The sequence below is a fragment of the Sebastes umbrosus genome, chromosome 8 (assembly GCF_015220745.1).
Source record: "Sebastes umbrosus isolate fSebUmb1 chromosome 8, fSebUmb1.pri, whole genome shotgun sequence".
Taxonomy (NCBI): domain Eukaryota; kingdom Metazoa; phylum Chordata; class Actinopteri; order Perciformes; family Sebastidae; genus Sebastes; species Sebastes umbrosus.
Window position 1 is genome coordinate 26,398,071 of NC_051276.1, and position 26,462 is coordinate 26,424,532.

Consider the following 26,462-nt stretch of genomic DNA (forward strand, 5'->3'; position numbering starts at 1 on the left):
TCTGAACTCAAAAGGGGTGAAACCCAAGTCACCAAGAGGCCCTGATTTAGTTGTCTGTCCTGCATCGAAGGTGAATACAGCTCCCCTAGGTGAACACAAAAAGGGCTGGGTCTGCAGCAGCCTACGCGGCACCAGCCCACGACCAACGCCAACCGAGGGGTGGTCACACTCGGCCGATGCCATGAAACAGAATCTGCCCGCCCTCAATAGATCCACCGTAATGGATCCCCTTCTCAGGGAGGCCAGTGGGATGCCCCCTGTCTTTTTTACCAGAGCCATCTGGTTCCCAGTACTGCTGCTCTTCCCACAGCCGCACAAAACCACAGTGAAAAAGGATCGCTTTCACAATCAAGATCAGGAACTGGAGACGTGGCTGGTTAAAAGGGGTCTGAATGTTGAGCGCTGTGGTCCCCTCTGCAGCAGCCTATTGTGCCGTTGTTATTGTGTCCTTAGAAGTGCACTCTGTTGCGGTTTATCTGACAACCTTTTGTGATTTGATACAGTGGAAATGTGTGCTCCGTTCATACTCTGACCAGGTCAGTCAGACAAGATAATTAAAAAAGGAAGGTTTAAACATAATAGAGTACAGTCCACAAATTGAGATGTGTACTTTAGCGATTATGATTGGCGATTGTTCTAAAGCCAACAACCGGCGGTTCAGTGTAGCGAGAGATTAAGGCAAAATGTCTTGACACAAAAGGAGATTTTCTCCACAACGTACATGGATTTAAAGTGTTAAAAAATCTAAACAAGCCAAAGAATGCTGAAGGAACAGACCTCCATCTGTAGTTTACAAAGTTAGACAAAACAAACACACTGGTGCCTTTTTATTCTGATGTGTTTGCCGCTCTCTCCAAGCGAGCACGTTGGGGATTCATTGGATGCAGATGGGAGCGTGTTTGTGCTCCACACATTGGGCCTGTTCCTCCACCACTGCAAGCAACAAGTAAAAGTTGAGTTAAACCACAGCATTCAATATCATCTATTACTGTTCTTTCCATGTTGCCTCCCGTCCATCTACTTCTCTGCGCTGCCCAAAGGGTGACTGAAATCCACCACTGGTCAGCTTTAGTTACATTTAATCACAACACATGGCTCTAAGCCTTACTCTGACATTTGATCAACTTAAGCACAATTTCCAGTAACCGTGTTGTTCTCAAAGCTTCCTGTAAAGCTCAGGATTCCCAGGCTGACGTGACACTTGGCTTTAGTGGATTCTAGAGAATATCCAGACAGATTGAGTGAGGTCTAATTTAGGTTTTTATTTTTCTAGTTTTGTTAATCCGTACAGCAATAAACAACACATTCTCATCCCAACTCGTCACATACTGTACTGAGTTTTTGTGAGACCCCGTGGTGTCACTTTATGGTCGCAGTAAACTTAACGTTGTGAATTCAAACAAGAACACTTGCTTAGGTTGTGGCAACAAAACCACTTAGTTAGGTTTAGGAATAAAACATCATGGTTTGGCTTAAAATTACTACGTTTGTAAAGTGAAAATGAAACTGAACATTGTGAACATGGGACATGAATGAACTAAAGTTAACGCAATAATAAGGCGTTAACGCAAATTCATTTTAACGCCACTGATTTCTTTAACGCATTAACAACTTGCAATTTTTAATTAACTTCTTAAAAATCCGACGGGCCGCCGGAGGTTGTAGCGGGTTCAGTTTTAAAGCTATAGTGAAGATACTGGCATCATAAGAAACTAAAAAACCTAAAGAATCCATTGGTAACAACCATGTTTGTTGTCACGACGGAGGTTAAATACACTCCAAACTTGCTCGGCCATTTTCAAAGGGGTCCCTTGACTTTTGACCTCAAGATATGTGAATGAAATTAAGTCATAGTCTTAATTCAAATCAATTCAATTCATTTTTGTATAGCAGAAAATCACAACAGAAGTTATCTCAAGACACTTTATATAGCAGATATATATATACGGTCATAGAGCAGGTCTATGACCGTACACTATAGTTTAGAGACCCAACAAGATCCACCAAGCGCGCTGTGGCCAGGAAAAACTCCTCTCCTCTAAAGTCAAGTCAGCACACTGACACACTGACAGCTGTTGTTGCTTGTTGGTCTTGAGTTTGCCATGTTATGATTTGAGCATATTTTGTATGCTAAATGCAGTACCTGTGAGGGTTTCTGGACAATATTTGTCATTGTTTTGTGTTGTTAATTTATTTCCAATAATAAATATATACATACATTTGCATAAAGCAGGCATATTTGCCCACTCCCATGTTGATAAGAGTATTAAATACTTGACAAATCTCACTTTAAAGTACATTTTGAACCAATAAAACGTGCAAGTAATTTGCGATTAATCACGGTTAATCATGGAAAATCATGCGATTAATCACGATTATATATTCTAATCGATTGACAGCCCTATTAGAACAGCTGATTGTGACGTGAAAGTGACACTTACCGCACGTAACACGAACTTCGGTCTCCTGGATGAAAGCCTTGTGTTCGTTGGACCCGTCCTCCTCCCCTCCCGCCCCCCCTATGTGTGTCTTTTTGCTCTTTAAACTACGTCACCACACTCCCGGAGCACTTTCTTTGAGCGTTTAATATTGCCCGGGATGGGTTTACATTGTAGTTACTTGAAAGCGGTGACAAGGTGTCTGTATTTTATGCCCTGGGAATGAGAACGGGCTGCAATAAAACATAGACGTTAGGGGGTAAAAACCACAGAAAATTAATCAGCAACTATTTTGATACTCACTAATTTAGTCAGTTTTTAAAGCATAATTACATTTTTTTTAATGGTTGCAGCTCCTCCCCTAGATGAAATGCCTCAGATTTTCTCATTCCCCAGATTATACTATTATGGTGTCACATGTGACAGCTGGCAGGGAATCTCCACAACAGGAAATAACTAATCAAAGCTGGAGAGCAGAATCGCCTCTAAACAGCAGCAAAGGGGAAACCAGAAAGGATCCTGTTTGAACGCTCTTCTAAAAGGATTTTCAGCAACACCTGCACTCTCATCAGCTACAGCATTGAACATGGGAAGTGAGCAGTCAACTGTTTATATCCTCAGAACCAAACAAAAAGCTGCCATCGGCAAAACTACTTTGATTATCAGATCCTTTAAATCTCCTCTGCTGCTTTACACAATGGCTTGAGCTTCTCTTGCCTCGAGTCTTGATGTGATTCACTCAGGAGAGGCATCATTCTGTTTTAATAATAATGTCTGTTAAGAATAAACAGGAAAACGAGCTGAGCTTTTGATCTCTTGCAGCAATGTGGCTTTTTTTTGTAGTTTGCATTAGCGGGGCAGGTCACATCGCTCCCTCCCCCTCGCCCCGAGGCCTTTATTTATCCGAGTCAGACCTCATCTTCCCCGCTACCCTGTATTCACACAGGACCTCAGGATAGAAGAGACAGAAGAGGTGGTGTGTGTGTGTGTGTGCGCTGTAATGGTTGCACTCAATCCCTTGCAACAGTACTGACAGACCTTCAGCCCAAACCACATATAATTTACATTCCTCAGATAGCAGCTAACCTGAGCACAAACAGGACGATCGAAAACAGGTGTGTTTAGCGACAACCCTTTTTCTTTCATGGTTCACCTTTCTTTGAGGTGCTATCTGGCTTTTATGTTATAGCTTAAAGTGGCTTAACACAGGGGGCGAAGGGCCTACGTATGGATCTGGGATCCATCACTGTGTGTGAATCAAAATGTTATCATCGGAGCAACGTGAAATCATCCTACGAGAGAGCGGACGGGAGGCCAGCCGAAGCCGTACCGGCCCCACAGCTTACATGCTGTTACCGCAAATTGATTACTGCCTTCGAGAGGTTGGCCCACTGTGAGGACAGGAGTTAGGGAATTGACACACACACACACTCAGTGGGTGATATCTACAGTACAGAGACGAGGGGGTGAGAATGGCATCACCACAATGACACTGGCCCCTACCACCGAGGGAACAAAGGAGCCTGTGTGCATGTTAATGTGTGTGTGCGAGTGTGTTCTCCTCTCCCTCCACATCAGATCCATCTTTAAATACTGCGGCTGCTCCACTGATGAAAATTGCTCCCTTTCATTCTTACTGTAAGTGCATCTGGGGGCGGGAGGGGAGGGTATGGGTATGAGGGGGGGGAGAGGGAGGGAAAAAACGAGCTGGAATGATGTGGGCAGGAGTGCATATTAACGCATGTTTTGTCGCTGCATATGTTTATCGGGGGGATCTGACAGTGCAAGTTGACTGAGAGATCATTTTACCATCCATTTACAGGCAAAAACAAAAGAGAAGAGCTTAAAACACCCCCATGCAACGCACGCACGGCCATTAGCAACAGTGAGCCTTCATGACTTGTATCACAAGCCGTAGATCCTCCGGTTATCAAAGGCTGCATGCGATGAGGAACCCATATGGGGTTGTGTTATTTTCTTCACAGAAGACACGCATTAGCGAGACATTTTTTCTCTCCCTTAAGCCCTGCGTCGGTTGTTTATTTGCTGGTAAAAAGGCCCCAGCACGCAGCTGTGCCACAGAGCTCCTCTGGAATGAGATTTGTACCTTCAAAGTGGCGTTGGAGACGCTAGCTCTGTGTTTGCTGTTAATTTTACTAGCCTGCTCTTTGTCGGCCTTGTCTATAACACGGGGGAAATGTGAAATAAACCCAGTGTTCACTTCATTGGTGCTGTGCACAAGAAGGAGAAAATTAGAGCCTGGGTTAACAATCTGCGGGATCATAAAAACGGTCTTTGTCCCACCCTGACTCATTCTGTGTTTGCATCTCTGTTTTCTTCTTTCTTTTATGCTTCATTTTGCTTCCCCTGCCACCGCTCTGTCTTTCACAACCTTGCCTCCAGTCTCAGTGCTCCGCTCTAATTTGCAGTTTGGTTTAATTTAGGATAGATCGATCCCAGACGCACTAATTGTGCACCTTTTGAAAGCTCTGAACCGAACACCCTCAGCTCACCTCGGCTTCTCTATCTCTGCACCCTCCCTCCTTCCGTCACTTATGCTTTCTCCTGGCTGCACACGTCTTGTTTACTCTGGTGTCAGAGTTGGTTTAGTTGGCAGGTTCAGTGGCAGGAGATTCCCTCTTCTATTTGCTTAACCGCTGTCTTCTTATTGTACGAGGTGTGTGATCGTGTGGATGCGTCAGTGTGTGACAAACTGCTGAAAAAACAAGGACGGCGTTAGAGGTGAAGACGCTTTTAATCATGTTTGGAAATATGGCCTCTTTTTAGCAGCAGATGTGGATTATGACTTGCGGAAACGGTAAGGAGGTGCCAGAGGGAGGTAATTGAACGCGACACCTCGTCCGCCCTCGTGTCAGGTTGGCTGGCGGGTCTCTGATGTCGGCATTCTGCAGCAGCTTTTTTCCCCAGGGTTTCAGGAAGTCCCTGAATGTCCTTTACGTCACTGTCAGAGTCTGCAGCCCATCAGTCACTCCCTGAACGTCTGCCAAGTAAAACTCAAAATCGTCCCTCCTCGTTCCATTCTTGTCCGCTCACAGAGCCAACCTTTGGTCAGTCTGCGCTGTGCGCTGTCAGAGATCATCCCGGCCGCTATGGGAAATCCTACAAAGGTGGATGTCTTATATGCTTTGCTATATTTCCTGATTGATTTTTCAAAATCCCTCGAGACATAACACTTAAATTTAAGGCCAGAGAGCTTGCGGCAAAAAAAAAAAAAAAATCCTTTTATGCTTTCCATTTTTGTGACAAGCAACTTCAAACAGAGGGTTTTTTTGGCAGCGCGTTCAGCCCACCACTGGCTCCAGCAGATTAGACTCTTTCCATTACGGAGCTAAATAATAGGGGCCGCACTAGAACGAGATGGGGCCATGTTTTATAGGTGCTACCCAGCAACTTTGGCAGGGAGTCCTGTGGGTCTGTGGCTACTGTGGTAGTGAACTCAGGAGGTGGTGCAGCGGAGGGTTTTTGCAGAGGAAGAATGGTGGCGATGGAGGCTATTTTGGGACTGAATGAGGTCTTGGTTTATGGCCTGGTTATCTGGGGCTGCAACCTATGACAAAAGCATAAGGACTTTAAAATCCCATTGAGGAGTCATTGTCTGCACGTTTAACTAGTTAGAGGCATCTGTTCTCATCTCCTGTTTTTTTATTGCACTTTCATTGACCCTCTTGCATGAGGGCACTTTTAAAAAAAAAAAAAAAAAACCTCTTACAGGAGAGGAGAGATCAGAGGAGCAGGGAGGCGTGGTGTGGTCCATTAACTGCAGACACCCCCCCTCTGAGAAATCACTGACTTCTCCTCAGCAACATCCGACTTCATTAAAAGAGCCTCACTGAATCTGAGACTATCTGTGAAACCTGGATAATAAATGCGAAGCAGTCCTCCTGCGTCCTCTGAAGTCTGATGTGGTTTTGATGTGGAAATGGATGCTGCTGGGGAAAAGGGGAACCAGACTTGTGTTGCAGCCAGCTGTGTCCCCCCCCCCCCCTCCCCCTCCCCTGAAAAGAAATCTCTAACCCGCTACCTCTGGCCTGGTTTGGCCCGGCCCTGCCCTCTGTTCTTACTACACTGACATTAATGAGGCCCACAACAGTAATGGCTACCAGGACACAGTGGAGGGGAAACATATTGTGGCAGGTTGTGCATTAATAATCTGCCGTTTCTGTCATCTTTGTTTGTAGACTTTGGACGCTCTCTGAATCCCCACTGAGCAACCTCCAGTATTTGGTGGTGTTAGTGCCTGTACAAATTAGCCTTTTTTTGTGCTTAATACTGCACACGCATGTTTCTATTATAGACTCATTCGGTGTAATTTTATTATAATGGAAATATTGCTCATGCACTAAGCCTGTTTTGCTGTCCCCATTGCTCGAAGCATATAATAAAGATGGAAGGAAGCTCTTTATGTCAGCCCTCTGTGAGGAAGCAGTCGTCTGTAATTATCGCTGCTTTTCATCCCTCGTAGCAACAAATAAGTGCTCTTGTGTGACCTGGCAACGGAGCTCAGAGAAACCGTTTGTTTGTAAGCTTGTTTGTTTTTGTTCTTGAGATCACATGACCAAAGCCCCATACTCATTTCTCTCTCTCTCTTTCTCCCCCCCACCCCTCTTTTCCCGGAGCATCAAGTGCATTTGAAGTTGCAATGTGGAAGTCATTAGCCACAAATCCCAACCAATATAATAACAGGGCGATTAGCTCTCTCTCTCTCTCTCTCTCTCTCTCTCCCAGTGATCCTCTGCTGTTTTCCTTTTTTCTTTTTCTCCCGTCGCCGGGGTGGTGCAGTGTTCTGTGAGCGCAGGGCTTGGTCAAGGGCGAGTCCGCCTCTTCCCTTTCCCGGACTTTTTCTATTTGTAGATCTGCATGTATTTTATAGGAGGCTTTTTTCCCCCCCTTCTCTCCGTCTTTCATGCGGTGGTGGTTCTGTTTCCCATCACGGCCTATGATGAAACCACAAGAAAGCCCAGGCCCATGTGACGAGGGCGCAACAGTTGCTTGGTGACAAGGAAAGGGGTGTGAGATGGGGACTGGCCGTGTTCGGAGGGGTGTGGGCCTGGAGTGGTGACGGTCCAATCAGCGGATGAGCTCTTCATTTCCTCCAGGGCAAGGATAAAATGCTCATATCCACGCCGCTCCAAAGTAAAATTGTCCTTTCCTCTTAAGCTTGATAGATGTGTGGCCGTCCGCAGGGCTCTTAATCGGACCATTCATCTTTAACGATGGCCTCACTTATCTCTGAGTCCTTGCAGAGCCGCTACTTCCCATTCCCACCACAAACAAATGATGCCTCGAAACCACCTGGAACAACCCCACCGCCCCCCGCCTCCCCATCTCCCTCCCGGTGGCAAAACGCTGCCATATTTACCATCTCGTCCTGGAAAGCCGACTTGGCCACAGCAAGGTGGGATGATTGCCAGAAGCATCTCGTTCCAGGCGGACCATGTGCAGACGAGCTCTGCTTCATCCTGAAACACCAGAGTAAAGTTTCCTGAAGGAGGAGAGGAGGCATTCACAAAGTCATTTGGCTCTTTCTTCTTTGATACAGTGTGTTGAGAAGCGCTGCATGCAGCCAAGTTCAGTCATTTTAATGCCCGCTCTTTTCGAGGAGAAGATATTTGAAGGACGTGAGCTCATTTGGGATGCAGCCGGCTGCCCTGTCCCTGGCTGATGGTATCCTCTCTGACTGGGGCACTAACAGTCGTGATTGCTCTTGGGGAGCAGTGACTCATGATTGTGCTTGTGCCGCTGCCAAACTCTCAATAGCAGTGTTTCCTTCTCTGTCTTTCTGTTGCCGTGGCTGCCGGCATCCAGAAAAATGTAAATGCAATGAAAATCCATGTCCAATGTCCATGTACAATCTGATTCCTGTCCTCCCAAATTAGTAGGGGGTGAGGGGAAAAATCGATTCACCTATGTATCACAATTTTCTGTTTTTTTTATGATTTTGAAATTGATTTTTTTAATGCCAGAATCGATATACAGTATTTGCTTCAGTTGAGTCTATACGGAGGTAGAAGGAAGTTACCGCTTTTATTGTTGTAGTCAGAGTAACATGACTTTCTGTATCCGTCAACCAAAACAAACCGCAGCGAGCCGAAACGAAAAAGTAGAAAACGGCGGAGGGTCCGCATGGATACGACCTGCACCCTCACATGTTAAATCCAAAGTGGTAAACACTACACATACAGTAAAGTATGGAAACACTTTGGGTTTCACACATTGCAGGAAAAGCACAGCTAGACATCACGGCTAAAGCTGCATGCTAACTCTGTCATGAACAGGAAACGTTATCGTATTGCGGTAACGTGCGGTCAAGCCAGCCGTCACTCGCATCTCTGTGGTCAAAGAAGCCGACGCTACAAATCGCTGAAAATCAAACAATCGCAATACTCAACAATTGCAATACATATCGAATCGTGATAGTATCGAATCGGGAGATAAGTGAATCATCCCAGCCCTACAAATTAGTAATGTATATATCATATTATAGGATGTATGCCATCATTCTTGAACTATACCAGGGCAGCTGACACTAAGTTCTCCAAAGCCACCATCTGCCTCCTTTGCACATGCAACAATTGAGACCTTGCAAACGTGCATTATTTAACACGCCTCCCCTGTCCTCTGGGTGTCAGCCCAACAATAACTTGTGTCCTCCACCACTCTCATCGCTCCCTCGTGTAAGGCTAGCAAGAGCACGACCCCCGTTGTTACACCATTAAGCTGTTTTTCAAATTTTACGGAGTCGTGTTCCGCTTCAGACACAAGTGGATTTACGATCGGGCTGTTGATATCCTTGCATGCCGAGGTGGTATTAATTTGCTAAGAGAGCCATTTACAGACAATAGAGTGGCATCATAATTGCAACCTGACACCCTGCAGCTCCTTGCTGCTGTTGAACTCCTGTCAACCAGACGATGGATGGCTGACGAGCTTGACTGAACAGCTCAGTCGAAACAACTTTAATTAAAAGCAAGTATGGCTGACACACTGAGAACAGCCGGGGCCTTTGATTTACTCTAAAATTAAGTGCAGCACTTTTGTGGTGGATGCACGAGCCTGGAATGCGTGTTTGCGTGCAAACTAACTGCTTTAAATATTGCAAAGCGTGGTCGAAAGTATGGGGAGCTAATTACTAAACACATGAAACTTTCACAACATCGATTTCTTGTCTCTGTTAATTCTGCATTATACACTTTCTGAACATCTTCTAATTTAATCGACACACAGACGATTTGGGAGTTTATTGATCTCCCAAAAAGACTAATCTTTTCTAGGTCTTTTAAGGGGAGAAGCTACAGGTGAATCTGGTAAAATGTGTAACTAATAGATATCACCATGAAACTTCCCCAGTTGATTACTTACATTAAGGCAATTGTTTTTTGTATTACAAGTTTTCTGAAATTCTATGTTTAATCATGCAAATGAGGCGTTATCTTATTAAATATGCGCATACATTTCCAGGACGAAATGTAAACATTGGATAAAACCAGTTTAAAAATTCTGGTTTTACTTTGTTGATATATTTGAGTCAAATTTTTTTTACACAAGGGATTTTTGGATATCTATTTTTATCGCTCCATAAATCAGAAAAAACTGTCAACAGCCATAAAAAAAATCAATTTTCGCCATGTTTTTAGGTATTAATATAATATAATATAATTTTGTATAAATCAGGCTGTGAATGATATAAGAACAAACCCGTCTGTAAAAACCTTCAGAATATAGATAGGAATGAAACTGGAAAGTTTGGTGTATGTAAGTGCTACTGAAGTGGAGATTTCTGGCTCAAAGTCTGAGAAAACACTTGTTGTGAGAAAACGGCCTTTAAAGATATGGATTGCAAACACACTACAGGTGAATAGGGTAAAACTTTTTAACTAAGAGATATCACCATGAAACTTTCCCAGTTGATTACTTAGATTAAGACAATTATTTTTTGCATTACAAGTTTTTTAAAATGTTATTTTTAAATTTGCAAATGACCCCTGATCTACTGCTAACTTTTGGTAAATTTAGGAGAAATCTAAACACTCAACTAGACAAAGTAGTAAAATAAACACCTAAATGTGTATTTTGTATGTTTTTCTTTCCACTAGTCTGAAAGAAGACATTAAAATCTCAAAATTAACCAGTGCATAAAAACAGTGTTTTTACCTGTAGGGTCTCTCCTTAACTGTCATTACTGACGCTACCTGGCTCCTCTAAACCTGGGGAATGGCATCTAGAGGTTGCCATCTAACGATGGACCTGGCAACAGACTACAGAAATTGCATTAGCTGTGAGACTAAGCGATCCCCAAAGATATGTTTGTCTGTAAAAGAGTTGAAAGGGGATGACAGAAAAAGCCAAAGCAGCAAAGGAGAAAAGAGTAGAGGGTGGTGAGAGAGGAGAACAGACGATAAGATGGGAGAGAGAGGAAGTTGGGAAACCTTGCACTCGAAAGAGAATGAGAAAGAGCCTTGGAGCACAGCTGGCTCACCAAGGGGTGTAATGACTGTCATATTGCAATGCATTAGCTCATACTCATAGCCCAGACAGCTTGACTTGATGAAAGGGGCCGGTCATTGACTAACCGCATACATAGCAACAAGACCCCATGGAGACGAGCCAAACAAGCGAGTATTGTTCTTTTTCTTAGTAGTATTTGATTGACAGGCCTGAGGTGAAATAGTTCCATGTGCTTTTGCTTGACATTTTGAAAAGTAGATAAGCCAACACTAGAAAGTGTCAATGCGTATACTGTATATTAGAACGTCAAACTGTTGCCCTTGTAGCATCGTTTGCATCTACTCTTTGCAACTTAATGAATAAATACTGTATATAGACAGTGAAAAGAAAGTTTTAATCCCCGCTGTCTACACTGAAGGAGTATCTTACAACGCTGTGTCTTACAAAATTACGTTCCCGTACAACTAAACTGCATTCTTCAATTACGTTTAGAGAGAAACATATTTTCTCCTGGATTAGGGTTGCAGTTTTAAGTAATTTTAAACATGTGGTTTGAGTTGTAAATTGAAACAAAACAAACAAAAAATGCAACAAAACTACTTGGTAAGGTTTAGGCAACAAAAGTACTTGGTTAGGATTAGGCATCAAAACTTCTGGGTTACGTTAAGTAAAAAAAACATCATGGTCCGGCTTAAAATGACTACGACTTTGAAACAAAACAAAACAAAAACGCAACACTTTTATTTTCAGCGGTCTTCTGGGGGAAAGTCCTGTGTTTGTTTGACCCATCCACAAAATTTGTTTTAACGCCACTAATTTCTTTAACGCAACGTGCGAATTTTAGGATGTAGCGGGCTCAGTTTTAAAGCTAGAGTGAAGATACTGGTATCATATGACACTAGAAAACCTAAGGAATTCATTTTCTAAGGGGTCCCTTGACCTCTGACCTCAAGATATGTGAATGAAAATGGGTTCTATGGGTACCCACGAGTCTCCCCTTTACAGACATGCCCACTTTATGATAATCCCATGCAGTTTGGGGCAAGTCATAGTCAAGACAGCACACTGACACACTGACAGCTGTTGTTGCCTGTTGGGTTGCAGTTTGCCATGTTATGATTTGAGCATATTTTTTATGCTAAATGCAGTACCTGTGAGGGTTTCTGGACAATAATAGTAATTATTTTGTGTTGTTAACTGATTTCAAAATATACATATATACATACGTTTGCATAAAGCACTCATATTTATCCACTCCCATGTTGATAAGAGTATTAAATACTTGACAAATCTCCCTTTAAGGTACATTTTGAACAGATAAAAAATGTGTGATTAATTTTGCGAATAATCGGAATTAACTATGGACAATCATACAATTAATCACGATTAAATATTTTAATCAATTGACAGCCCTAGATATTATACAATGCAACTTCCATTAACGATCGCTCGATAAACTGCGTCACCTGCTCTGTGCGTCGCTCGTTGTTCTCATGAATGTATAAGGAGGACTGGATACAGCGTTTGTGGCAGCTCTCGTTCATTCCTATGAGAGTTGCTCAGTGCTCAATTCCACCATTTGACGAAAAGTTGCTTCAAAGGCCAGCGCTCTTCCTGGAGGTTTAGTTGTACTACGTCGCTTGCTGCAGCCTTCCACGGTCTATCATTACAAACATATATGTGATACGTCAAAGATAAACATAATCTGTGATTTAAATACATTTCCCTCCAGAAGTGATTGAGAATGCAGTTTAGTTGTATGGGGATATAATTATTAGGAGACAGGGCTGGAGTAATCATAACAGTCACATAATAGATTAATATTTTCCATCCTAATGCAATCAAAAGAGGAATTCAGTTGTAGCCGTTAAAACTCTCTTTGATGGGAACCCCCCTCCTGAGGCTGAGAGCGATGAGCGTTGAAGGCTCATCACGCTCCCATCAGCCATTGTTTATTTGAATTCCCTCTTACAGGGAAGAAAAGCCTTCCCATCAGCCATTGTTTTGCCTTGGGAAACCAGCTCTCTCTCTTTCTCACTCTCTCTCTGACTTAGCCATATGGTTGTTATACACTTCCTGGAAATTCAAGCCATGTTTGCTTTCTTTGTATATCTCTGGGCAATTTCTTTTTCAATGGTCATGCGTTGACATTATTACAGTGATTGATCTTGCTTTACCACGTTTGGCCAGAGCTGAAATGAAGTGTGCAAAGAATACAATTAATCCAAACTTATTGTCTATGATCATTCCAAACACATTAAAACATTTAAATAAGCACGAGAGTATTTCAGTGAATCCAGATTCTCAATAAAGCAGATCACATATGTGGCTGTTTTTTATACATTTATACAATTTAAAAGCTCTCGCCAAGCTTTAGATTTCCATCTTATCCCTAAGTGCAGACACCAGTGATTTCTCTCACTCTCTCCATCCCATTTCTCTCTTTTCAGAGTGTTACACTGCCAACGGAGAGGACTACAGGGGCTTCCAGAACCAGACCAGCCTGCATGGTGGTAAACCCTGCCTCTTCTGGAACGAGACCTTCCAGCACCCTTACAACACCCTCAAATACCCCAACGGAGAGGGCGGTTTGGGCAGCCACAACTACTGCAGGTCAGTCCGTTTTCTTCATCTGGAAGTTTAACCAACATAAAGAGTTTACGTTATAATCCTGAAGGAAATTCAAGGTTCAAGATTCTTTATTTGTCATATGTTAAATCCAGCAAAGCAGTCATGGCAATGAAAATCTTTGGTCTCAGGTTCCTTCAAATAATCCTCATAAAATATGTATATATAAAAGGGAAAATCACACAAATAGATGTAAAAGCAAAATGATAATCTAAGGCATAAAATGGTGCAGTTAAAATATAGGGCTTAAATATAAACGTAAGTAAATACAAAATAGTAATGTAAATGTAAATTTCTAATTTTGTTGAAGACAGTATTTCAGATGGGAAAACTGAATATAAACAGGATGCAGTATGTAAATGCATGATGAGAAGTGGAGGATGTACGTGGAGGTGTACACAGAAAAGGAGATTGCTCAAAAATTACAACAACATAAGAATTTTAAAAACACAACAGAGTAATAAATATAAAGGGTACGAATATATTAACACCAGTACAAAATAGAATAGCAACAAGTGTAAGATAAATTTAGTAATATACGTAAACTAAAATAGAAAAGTAAATTACAACAACATAAGAATAGAAACATGAGTAAAAATGTAAAGTGTACAAGAAGTAATACAAACACCAGTACCTAATAGAATAACAATAAAAGTAAGATAAGTTCAGTCAAATAATAAACTAAGAAGAAAACTGTCACAGAATAGAGAAAAGTTGGAAAAAAGTAGGAAAAAGTGGAGACCAATGGAAAAAAAGATGCCTAATTGAAACCTTTTGTAATGTCTGATGGTATTTACAATGCAACATCAGAGGTCACACTCATCTCAGAGCGTTACATGTAGCATTTTAAACATCAGTTGTATTTATTATTAATTGATTAGACTGTGTTGGTATGTTTCCTGTATGCAAATGCTCGTCCCTATCTCACGCAGATTGTACGTATATTCTGAAATGAAGACCATACCTGCTGTCGCTCCATGTCCCTTTGTTTTAGAGAGGCTACACATAAAGCAAATGGTAAAAGTTTAGTAAGACATTATTCTGAAAGCCTTTTCACTCATTTCACCACCAGGCATTTCAAGTAAGCTTTAGCTCTCTCTGCACTGGAAGAATCCAGAGTCCCCTCTCGTTTTTTTTTTAATGTAAATCTCCTTTTATGCTGGAAATCCATCAGATTTACCACACACTCCTAAACACTGGCTCACAGTGTAAGACTGCCAATCTTTTTTAGCAGTTATGACAATCATGATTGATGTTACTGATGTCAAAATGCTGCGAGTAGCACCTTTAAAACTCAGACGATGTTTGACAGTGCTTTGAACTTCCTAGACAAAGCATTTGACTTTCTGAATAATTTAAAACCAGGTCGTTTTTGCAAAGAGGTTTGAGCATAAGGGGACCTGCTCAGACATTCGCCACTGAATATTTTATAGGTGGTACCCAAGCAGAACGTTTAGCCCTGTCATCACAAGGACGCAAAACACGCTTGAAGAGTTTGTGTAAACAGATCTCCATCCCTCATCCCTGGAATGCGAAGGGACACGGTGGCTTTGGGTGTCTAGAAAACCCTTTCTCTCCGTCAGTCACACTCCAAGTACGACTGTCAGCGTCGTATGCACGACTGTCAAACTAGTGTACTTGCAGGGAGCCACACTCTTTCGTGAGTCAGTTCAAATTCACCGAGACGTCCAGAACAGTGGCTTGGCCCAGATCGCCAAGCCGTAAGAAACAGAACACCCCCCCCTCCTCCTCGGCCCAAAGCCTCTGAAACATTTCTCTAAGTCATGGTTGTAAACTCATAACGCAGCAATGCTTTGAAGTGGCATTGGGCAGATTTGTTTTTACTTGAACTGGATGGGAATTTGGAAGATTTATGAGAAGGATACAAGCAGAGAATAGCAGAAGGCTTTCCCTGCACATTAGGAGTGTATTATGTCCAACAAGCGATCCAAAATGGACATCTTCACTGTTTGGATTTGGCTGTTTTCTTGGCTGCGGATGCAGTTAGCAGCTTTCCTGACTCACTGACAGCTCATTGCTTTGTTTCTTCCTGACAGAGGGATTTCTGTCACTTAGGGCTGAAGCTACAACTACTCTCAGTCTCTCCCCTCTCCTTGTAAAGAGGGGCTATGGGGACCAAAGTGGCCACTTCATTGTGAAAAGATGAGGGAGGGCATTTATGGCATGTCTGCACAGGGTCAAGTATTTGTGCAATCGTCCACCCACGTGTGTGTGTTGGTGTGTGTGCACACAGCGTGTACAGAGGAGAGGGTTATCCCACTGCAAAGCAGGATGTTTGATTTGTTTTAACACAGAAAGTGAGATGTCTTGGACGTTGTCCCTCAATTTGAATTGCAAATCGCCTTATTTGCATGAAGCGCAACTTGCAATTCAAATTCTGTTTCCCTAGATTTCTTTAACCTTCAAACTCTTTCTCATCTTCCTACCCTTATAGCTTTGTCCATCTTTCATGCGAGGCTTACTTTTTTGTGGTCGTTTCTGGCTGGAACACAATAGGTGGTAATTCTTGGACAAAAGGGGGAGGTAGCAGAATGAAAGTGAGAAGGAGGGGTAAAAAAAAAAAAAAAAGCAGAGCCAGGGCAGTTTTGGCATGTCTGACCCTGAGGCCAATTGGGGTTTTATGAGATGAGAGCTGAGGCCAAAGCACAGGTGGATAATGTGAAGCTGCATGTTTTAGCTTTAACACACAGCTCTAAGCTCGTATCAGATGTTGAGAAGCAGAGAGGATTACAAACTCACTTCTTGTCCAATCACTGGCGTTTTCCCGGTGGTGATTCAGTCGAGAGGGCACCACAGTGGTGCTGGAGAAAGAGCCCTAACAGCCCCCACATTTCATCTTTATAGCCTGCTATAAAAAAAAACAGTGAAAACGGAGAAACTGGGCAGAGGGGAAATGTCACATTGTTCCCCTGCAAAAAAAGAGGGAGCACAAAGCCTCAGGAAAGGGACAACAGCTCTCGTGTCTAAGCTGAGACTTAGCGAGACTCATTTCACCAGCGGATATCACACCACTTATCATCAGCGTGGTTCGATTCACAATTCATATCTTTGAGTGGAAGTGAATGATCCATTCTTAAGTCTGGTATTGAGCTCGGGCGGTGCGTTGCAGTCATTTCGCAATCCTACTCTTAAACAAGAAGCTTTTTTTCACTTCTTAAGTACTTCTTTGACCTTTTCTGAATACTTCACAACATTCATACGAAGACCATCGCACAAATCAAAGTCCTGATTTATATTTCATTTATTGTTCCTTCCAATCTACTGTTCCCACAGGCTGATATTGGACTCTCCCCCCGGTGCATTAGTATGAGGGTGTGAAGTGCATGATGGTTCAGTGGGTGGTTGAATAGCTTTGCCAGCCATTTCCTGGCTATTTATATGCAGGTGTGTGTGTGTACTGTACAATTTATGAGTGTCCACTATGGCTTCTAATGCTTTTCCCTTACATAGATGAGATAATGGAAATGCCAGAGTGAATAGTGTTCCCCTAGTTGATTATAATTGAATCTCCGGGATGTCAGGTGCAAATCGGAGGTCAGGCAAACTGCAGCCAAGTTGTCCACCGTTTTTATGACTACATTACGATCCCAGTGCGCTGCTTTGTTAAATTGAGGAAGTTAATAGAAGTGTCCTGTAAGAAGATGTACTATGTGGCGCTAAAGCATCAGCCATCAACATCATAGAAATCTCAGAACTATAGGGACCAATTTCATGCAATAAAACGTACCCCATCTTTGAAGGGTTACTTCACCCAAATTACAAACAAACGTGTTTTCGAACTTGGTTTTTCGCCATGCAGATAATTTTGGTTTTATTTGCTCAGGGTTTTGAGATATCACTTTCAGACATTTCTGTCTCCAAATAATAGTTAGAGGGAGGCTTCTTTGACATTATACTGTGTTACTGAACATAGAATCAAAAGAGTCTCCCGAATTATGTAGCAATCATATAGATATACTCAAATCCGGGGAAGTACCGGAAATAACCAGGTCCCCATTACTGCGGTGGCGTCTCCCTACAATACGTGCACGTTTGAATGCAATCTTTCCTAAAAGAAGTGTACAATTTTATACTTTTACCTGTACTTTCTATGTAATGTTCCTTTTGACGATGATGTCTAAGAGTCCGTGAAGAACCTGAGCATTTGTCAGCTGCATAATGTTAGCCTATTATGGTGAAACAAGCAAGTCAGCTAAGTTAACCCTGCTTAGCTAGCATAGCTAACGTTAGTGGGCTAAAGGGACTGTCTAGCTGCTGCAGTGGTCCCACAGAATAAATGAACTCAATCAACTATATGTTATTGAGAAATATAATGTTGGCAGTGAGATGTGTAGATTATCCAAAGTAGGACAATTCCTCAATGTTGTGAGCACTTCGAATGAAGGTGGAGGCAGAAATCTCAGAAACAAATATCTTAAATCCTGGGCAAATAAAACCAAAAGTATCTACATGGCTAGATACCAATGTTGAGAAAAAGTTCCTTTTGTAATTTAGGTGCATCGCCCCTTCAAAGACATCAGTCAAGAAACATATTGATGTGTTTACCGGCCACACGTGACACTGTAACATCACAACCTCATATTTAGCACAAGTGGACCGTGAGAGAACAACAGTAGACTATACATATCGGCCCACAACCGACAAGCCCTCGTCTTCAATACATGCATTCATGCGGCACAGCAGCAGGCAGCAGTTTGCATGCTAAATCATCCAAGTCAATTAAAGAGTCTCTTCTCTCAGGCAGTAAATTGCCAGACTATGATCTGCTGTTGACCTCAAATCCCAATCCAGACAAGCCTTTCACCACCACTTTCCAATCAACAATTCTCCTCTCTCCAATTCTGCAAAATTAGCTTTCATCTTGTTTTACGTGTCTACTAGTTTAAAGGGTAACTTCAATGTTTTTCAACCCATGTTTTTTTGTGTCTAAATTACTAATGGGGATAGCAATTTTTGAAATTGGTTCAGTATTGAGGGAGAACGCTGCAGACTCTTTAACAGGCTGCAATGTAATCGCTCGTCAATGTATGTCCTCTAAAAGTGTTTTTTTTGCCACTGACAGGCTGCTGTGTGCACATTGACGGTGGGGAATTGCCCCTAGCAATTATATTGCAGCCCGTTTTGCAGATGCCATCTGCAGCGCTCTCCCTCAATACTGGACCAATTTCCAAAATTGCTGTCCACATTAGACACAAAAACATGGGAAAATGGGTTGAAAAATACAGAAGTTACCATTTAACTAAATAAAAGTCCCTCTGGAATCTCACTTAAAGGTGCAGTGTGTAGGATTTGGCAGCATCTAGCGGTGAGGTTGCAGATTGCAACCAACTGAAACTTCTCCCATGTGCGAAGCATGTAGAAGAACTACAATTACCCTCGTGAAAACGTAAATGGCCCTATCTAGATATAAACGGCTCATTCTAAGCTTACGAAAAAACAACAATTCTTATTTTCAGGTGATTAAGTAAGGGATAATGTACAGCTAGCTGGTCATTGTTGTGATATAAACCTTGACAGGCCAATGCGGCACCTTGAAGGGGTTTATTTCACAACAATGACTGGCTAGCTGTACATTATCCCGCTTATTACACGGACACTTGCTTAAGAAATCAATAATTTGACACAAAAACGGTCCACCAGAGTCTGACGTCAGATCCGCATCCATAGCAGCAGTCTGTTATACATAGTAACGGTCTGCTATAAAGAAATAACAGACCGTAGAATGCCGTGATTGACCAATCAAACTCGAGTATTCAACAAAGTCGTCTAATGGATACTAAAGAAAACATACGTCTTAATATTATATTCCATTTCTGCCAATAGATCCCCCTAAATGCTACACACTGTTCCTTTAAAGTTTGACTTGTGAGAAACAACTAGAAGCATGTTATTCCCAGCATTTGCACACATAGTTTGATGTAAATGATTTTGAGATTTTTATATGTAGTTTCACAGTGCCAGGCACTTTAAAGGTGATCATAAATTTACTGATTAAGGTACGTGGAAAATGGTTATTAAAGGAAACCTTTTGAACAGCAGCCAGCCAAGAACAGCTGTTTTTCTCTGTGTTCAGATGTGAGCCGCTCTTGCATTCAAGTGTACAGAGCCTGTGAGGCAAAATGCAACGTGTCTATAATTGGCTCCGTACCAAAGTGTGTGGCTCACTCCGAGCTAAATGAGTCAATAAGCGTAATTGTGCCAATTAAGTGTCCAAACATCTTCTGTGATCTACCTCTGGGTATGGAAGTGTTTCAACAAGCCCTTCTGCTCAGAGACAATTGGCGGGCCATCTCTGACGCACATGGAGGTGAATGCAACCTTATATATGATACTTTATATATACCTTTATACTGTATATTAGGGCAGTCTATCATTAAAAAGATTTAATCCCGATTAATCATATGATTCTCAATGATTAATCACGGTTAATTAATTAATGTACCTTAAAGAACCATTTGTCAAGTATTTAATACTCTTATCAACATGAGAGTGGGCAAATATGCTGCTTTATGTAAGTCTATGTATATATTTATTACTGGAAATCAATTCACAACACAAAACAATGAATAATATTGTCCAGAAACCCTCACAGGTACTGCATTTAGTGTAAAAAAATAATGTGCTCAAATCATAACATGGCAAACTTTTGAGCGTTATTTAGCCTCCTTGGCCTATAAAAAGGTGTCTCATTACCAAGGTGTCACACAAGAAAAATCTCATGATGGGTAAAAGCAAAGAGCTCTCTCAAGACCTTCGCAACCTTATTGTTGCAAAACATAGTGATGACATTGGTTATGGACGCATTTCTAAACTTCTGAATGTTCCAGTAAGCACTGTTGGGGCCATAATTCGGAAAGAACATCATTTCGCCATAAACTGGCCACGACCAGGTGCTCCTTGCAAGATTTCTGACAGAGGAGTGAAAATAATTATCAGAAGAGTTGTCCAAGAGCCAAGGACCACTTGTGGAGAGTTTCAGAAAGACCTGGAATTAGCAGGTACAATTGTTTCAAAGAAATCAATAAGTAATGCACTCAACCGCCATGGCCTGTATGCACGCTCACCACGCAAGACTCCATTGCTGAAGAAAAAGCACGTTGAAGCTCGTTTAAAGTTTGCTGCACAACATTTGGACAAGCCTGTGGAATACTGGGAGAATATAATCTGTTCAGATGAGAGCAAAATTGAACTCTTTGGATGCCATAATACACACCATGTTTGGAGGACAAATGGCACTGCACATCACCCTAAAAACACCATACCAACAGTGAAGTTTGGAGGTGGGAACATCATGATGTGGGGCTGCTTTTCAGCATACGGTACTGGCAAACTTCACATAATTGAAGGAAGGATGAATGGAAAAATGTACCGAGACATTCTTGATAAAAATCTGCTGCCATCTACCAGGATGATCATCATCACCATCCTGGTAGATGGCAGCAGATTTTTAGGATTTCAATTGTACCTGCTAATTCCAGGTCTTTCTGAAACTCTCCACAAGTGGTCCTTGGCTCTTGGACAACTCTTCTGATAATTATTTTCACTCCTTTGTCAGAAATCTTGCAAGGAGCACCTGGTTGTGCCCAGTTTATGGTGAAATGATGTTCTTTCCACATCTGGATTATGGCCCCAACAGTGCTTACTGGAACATTCAGAAGTTTAGAAATGTGCCTGTAACCAATGTCATCAGTATGTTTTGCAACAATAAGGTTGCGAAGGTCTTGAGAGAGCTCTTTGCTTTTACCCATCATGAGATGTTTCTTGTGTGACACCTTGGTATTGAGACACCTTTTTATAGGCCATCAGTTGGGACTGAACCAGCTGATATTAATTTGCACTGACAAGGGGCCGGATTGCTTTATAATTACTGATAGATTTCAGCTGTTGTCTTGGCTTTCCATGCCTTTTTGCACCTCCCTTTCTTCATGTGTTCAATACTTTTTCCCTGTGTCATTTCACATCATTACACATTACTTAATTTCTGAACTTATTTGTTTTGGTTTCTTTGTATGTATGGATTACTTGGGTTGTTACCAACATCTGGTGAACATTTCATGTCAATAGCATCTTTGGAAATATATTTACTGCGAAAAATGGTGACGTGTTCAATACTTATTTTACCCGCTGTATATATATATATATGTATATATATATATATACTGTATGTGTATGTATATATATATATATATATATACACACACACACACACACTGGCAGCAACTTTTATCAGAGTGACACCACAAGGACCAAAGTCTTTCTCTGTGCTGCCGGGTTAAATGAATGGATTTTCGTCCATTGAGGTCTGCTCTTATCTGCACGGTGGCACCTCGGCTAATCTGACACTGTCTGCTTTCCACCCTCCCTCCGCTCACACACACACTGGCACCTCGGGGCAGGATTGATTATGTTTCTCTGTCATGTGGGCTGGCCTGTTCACCTCAGCCCTGTGGATGATGTTCCCATGCTTCTGCTAAAAGGGTATTTGCAGGTGTGTGTGTGTGTGTGTGTGTGTGAAAGAGAGGGATGAAACACTATTTGGGGACGAGGGGTTTAGGAGAGAGAGCTTGGAGGGGCTCACCACGTCATCTAATGATCAAAGATGCCGGTGGGTCAGACATGGGATGGGTTGGCTACTGAGGATGTTTTCTTTTTTTTTATGCTGATGGTTGTAATTCATTTCTGTCTCCTTAGGGGGTGATTAGGAAAGTGCAGTAAATTACATAAGTGCTATAGATGAGCTCTTGGGAGTCTTATTTCAAATGGGGCTATTACACGTTGACAGGCATGAAAAAGAGAAGGGGGGAGAGAAAGAGAGAAACTGTATATAATCCAATGTTTTGATGGTTGGACCCATGGTTTTGCTCTCATTTCAGCAGTAGCCTCAGGCCAAACAAACAGGTGTCTGCTTCCAAACTGGGTGGAGCAACGAAAAGATCTAGGGTCATGATAAAGAGTCGAAATTTACTGGAAAACAAAACTGTGAACATGGGGAAATTTCAGGTTAAGAGAAGTTCTGAGTTGTTTTGATGGCAGAATGCTAAACTAAAGAATAAATGTGACTAGATGAGCTCTTTCTTCACACATTCCCATCGATGAAAGGCTGCAAGAAAGAGAGAGATAACTGCCAGATATTGAGAGTGAAAAGCTTTAAGGCACTTAAACTTGAGTTCAACCCAGAAAAAGTCTTTACAACGACATCTTTGTCAATACCTCATTCTGAGTGTGAAAAGAGAGGAGGAAACTCAGGATAGTGTTTTTGATAGGAGAAGAAAAGAAATGGAAACGCCCTTCACAACTTCGCTCACAAAAGGCGAAACGGGATAGTGCAGCGCCCCAGGGCTTTTTCAAGATGCTACAATGAGGTGTGTCAAAAGAGAAGAGAAAAGGTCTCTGGCAATTATAGTCAGGTCTGAAAAAAAAATAACAATGTCATCTTGGAGAGCATTTTTAGCCGATAGTGTGTGTATTTTTATTAGGGCTGTCAAAGTTAATGTGATAATAACACGTTAACGCAAATTTGCTACTAATTTCTTTAACGCATTAACGCAATTGATCTTTCGGAGGTTGTAGCGGGCTCAGTCTTAAAGCTACAGTGAATCCAATGTCATACTAACTAGCTTGTCGCCAAGAAAGTTAAATAATGCTCCAAACTTACGCTAAATTTTGGTGAGGAAAAACTGGCATGGCCATTTTCAAAGGGGTCCCTTGACCTCTGACCTCAAGATATGTTAATGAAATGAGTTCTATGGGTACCCACGAGTCTCCCCTTTACAGACATGCCCACTTTATGATAATCACATGCAGTTTGGGGTAAGTCATAGTCAAGTCAGCACACTGACACACTGACAGCTGTTGTTGCCTGTTGGGCTTGAGTTTGCCATGTTATGATTTGAGCATATTGTTTATGCTAAATGCAGTACCTGTGAGGGTTTATGGACAATATTTGTCATTGTTTTGTGTTATTAATTGATTTCAAATAACAAATATATACATACATTTGCATAAAGCAGCATATTTGCCCACTCCAATGTTGATAAGAGTATTAAATACTTGACAAATCCCTCTTTAAGGGACATTTTGAACAGATTAAAAATTAACTTGCGATTAATCACGATTAATCATGGACAATAATCATGCGATTAATCGCAATTAGATATTTTAATCGATTGACAGCCCTACTTTTTACAGTTCACACTAATCCTGAAATAGAGCTTAAAGAGCTGAAACAGCACCAAGCTGAGCTCCCTCTGCATACTTTGATATCATTTATCAGCAATTTGGAAGTTGCCGTGAGGGTCATGATGTACAAAGTCGCATGATCACCCAGGAGATATGGAGCCTGCTCAAAGCTTTTCCATCTTCAATCCCACCTCTCATTGCTTTTGCCAGTGAAACTGAAAAGCAAAAGCACCGAGGGGCCTGTCAGGCTTATTATGATGGGTTAAAAGTGCCTTGATGAGGTTCAAAGGAGGCCGAAGCCTCAGACAAAAGCGTTGCCCCATCACCCATCCCCTTTTTCAGGTCTGCGTCTGGCCACGGAACAAAGAGCCTCCCCCCTCCGACCTCCAACCATCTCCACCCATCAAAGACCCATTGGTCTGGCCCTTGACTGACATGCATGGTCAAGCCTCGAGAGGAAGAGGCTAAACCAACAAGCGCCAAGGGGTGCTACCGGGGATGATTGACACAGCCAAGATAATCTACCTCTGAAACATTATTGAGTATTCAGCCCTCTGCAGCGAGCTTTTCAGTTGATCTTTGTGTTGTTGTTTTGCCCTCATATCTCTGCCATCACCCCGTTTACCCTCCATTCTCCCACTTTACCTTTCTCTACCTTCTCTCTCCTTTCATCACGACCTCAACACACCTCTGCCTCCACACTGAGACAGACAAATCTGAAAATGCAGTGTAAAAGCGATGATGTGCACCTACTGTCATATTTGTTAAGATCTCTGTCCACTCTGAAAGTCCAAAACAAAATCTAAATCTCGTCCTTGTTACCTTTTTTGATGAGCAGAAAACAAAAACGTGCATCTCAGCCAACATCTGGTGAAGAGTGGGACAGACACAACCCTGTTACTCTACCTCAGTGCTCAGCTCTCTCTAAAAACTAAAGTACAAACTAAAATAAAATAAAAACTAATTGAAAATTCAAAACTATTATAACCTTGGTCCGAAACAAACTCTGCTGACTTTCAACCAGAAGCCAAAATGCAGAGAAAAGATACATTATCAGATTTAACCAGCTTAGTGTGGACATGATCTAACTTTGACCCCTGTGTGTCTGCAGGAATCCTGATGGGGACGTTCAGCCGTGGTGCTACATCGCAGATCACGACGACGGGATCTACTGGAGATACTGCGACATCCCTACCTGCCAGAGTAAGAGATTATTGCCACTCCTTGATCTGTCTTGCTCTCTCTGTTCTACCCTTCCATGTCCTCAGGGACATATCATAGACACCAACCATTTTCATTGCTATGCTCATCTGCTCGCCTGCTATGAATAGCTTTTATAGACTGTTGGCTTGTACACATCTATTATCATCTAAAAAATGTCTCTAATTGCCTCCCGTCACCCCTCCTCATGCCATGCCCGGACCTGCCCTTACTTTAATGCGAGCTGTCAAACACCGCCTCTGTGTGTGTGTGCGCATATGTGTGTTTCCCCTTTGGCTTTGTAGCTTGTTTTGACACGTTTTTTTGATGCGAGTGATTATGAGCATCTACCTGTTTGTGGATAAATTTGTATGTTTTGTGCACACGAGGGTGTGAGAGTGTACCTGTCCAATATTTCCTGGGTGAATGTGTGTGATGTAAACTGGGAGATTTTGGGCTTCTGTCTCCTCTACCGGTTTGGCACACATTTACAAAGAGCTGCCTGTCTTTAATCCCATTACTTTCATTCCCTCCACCTTTTTAATCACGGCTGTTGAAAACCAGATCAACCAAAACAGTTTTTGATGCCAAAGATCAGAATTCCTGCAGAGGAGGTTCAGATATAGTGATTTGCTGCGAGCATGTTTTTTTCTTTTTAACTGTCACACATGCTTATATTTCCAAGGCAACTTAATGTTATTCCAACATTTCCCATGTGTTCTTCACTTTGCAAGGCCGATTAGGTCAGAAGTGTTATTGCATACTTTCTTACTTAACTAAAAGAATCTGGTGACTGCACACAAGTTTTGCCAAGCAGTACTCAAATATTCTGTTTGACTAAAATCAATATTTCATTTATCTAATCAAATATGAATTACATTCCCCTTTCTTATGTAATCAATCGCTACTTTTTTAGTTTTTGCTATTGTTCTCTGAGGTTAAACATTCCTCCCCCGTTTTTATCCTTCTGCAACTCTATTTCTTTTCCAAACTTTCTTTTTTTACCTCTGTTATATCTCTGCCTGGCCCTTGCATTCCTTAATATTTGTATGTGTTGCAGGAATTTTGTTGTAATACGACAGATAAAGAGATTAAATGCAGCATGTGTTTGAACTTGAGGTAATCTGGTGGACAGTAGTGATCAGACAGTGGAGGGGCAAAGCTGAGACTTAAGGTCTTTACACACCGGGAGCGTGACAAATAAACAACACGGAATACCTTTTATTGTGAAAGGTAAGAACAGACAGAGTGGATCTGGTCTGCCTTGCTTTTCTCAAAGTTTTAAAGGAGTAATAATGTTTGCCGTCTTGTTTTGAACTACAGAGCCTCTGTGTTGTTGTTTCATAACTACGCACAATGTGATTTGTTGATGCCTTTATTCGCATTGCAAAAGCTCAGAAAAATCAACCTCGTTCCGAAAAAAGGTACTAGTGCTGTTGCTGTGAAGAATTTCCCCTGTGGTGATAATTATCAGCTTAACAGCGTTATATTATTGTCTCTTTTTTGTAAACTTATTCTTGTATCCTGATT

The 26,462-nt window shown here is 41.9% G+C and overlaps 1 protein-coding gene across 2 annotated transcripts in view; it reads left to right on the forward strand.

Moving 5' to 3' along the window:
* The window catches only part of kremen1 (kringle containing transmembrane protein 1), a 67,730-nt gene that overhangs the window by 12,183 nt on the left and 29,085 nt on the right, over positions 1–26,462 (forward strand). For both annotated transcript variants that reach the window (XM_037778602.1, XM_037778603.1), the window contains exons 2-3: positions 13,355–13,517; positions 24,844–24,935. In XM_037778602.1, the coding sequence (XP_037634530.1) occupies positions 13,355–13,517; positions 24,844–24,935 (255 nt within the window). The remainder of the gene's footprint in view (positions 1–13,354; positions 13,518–24,843; positions 24,936–26,462) is intronic.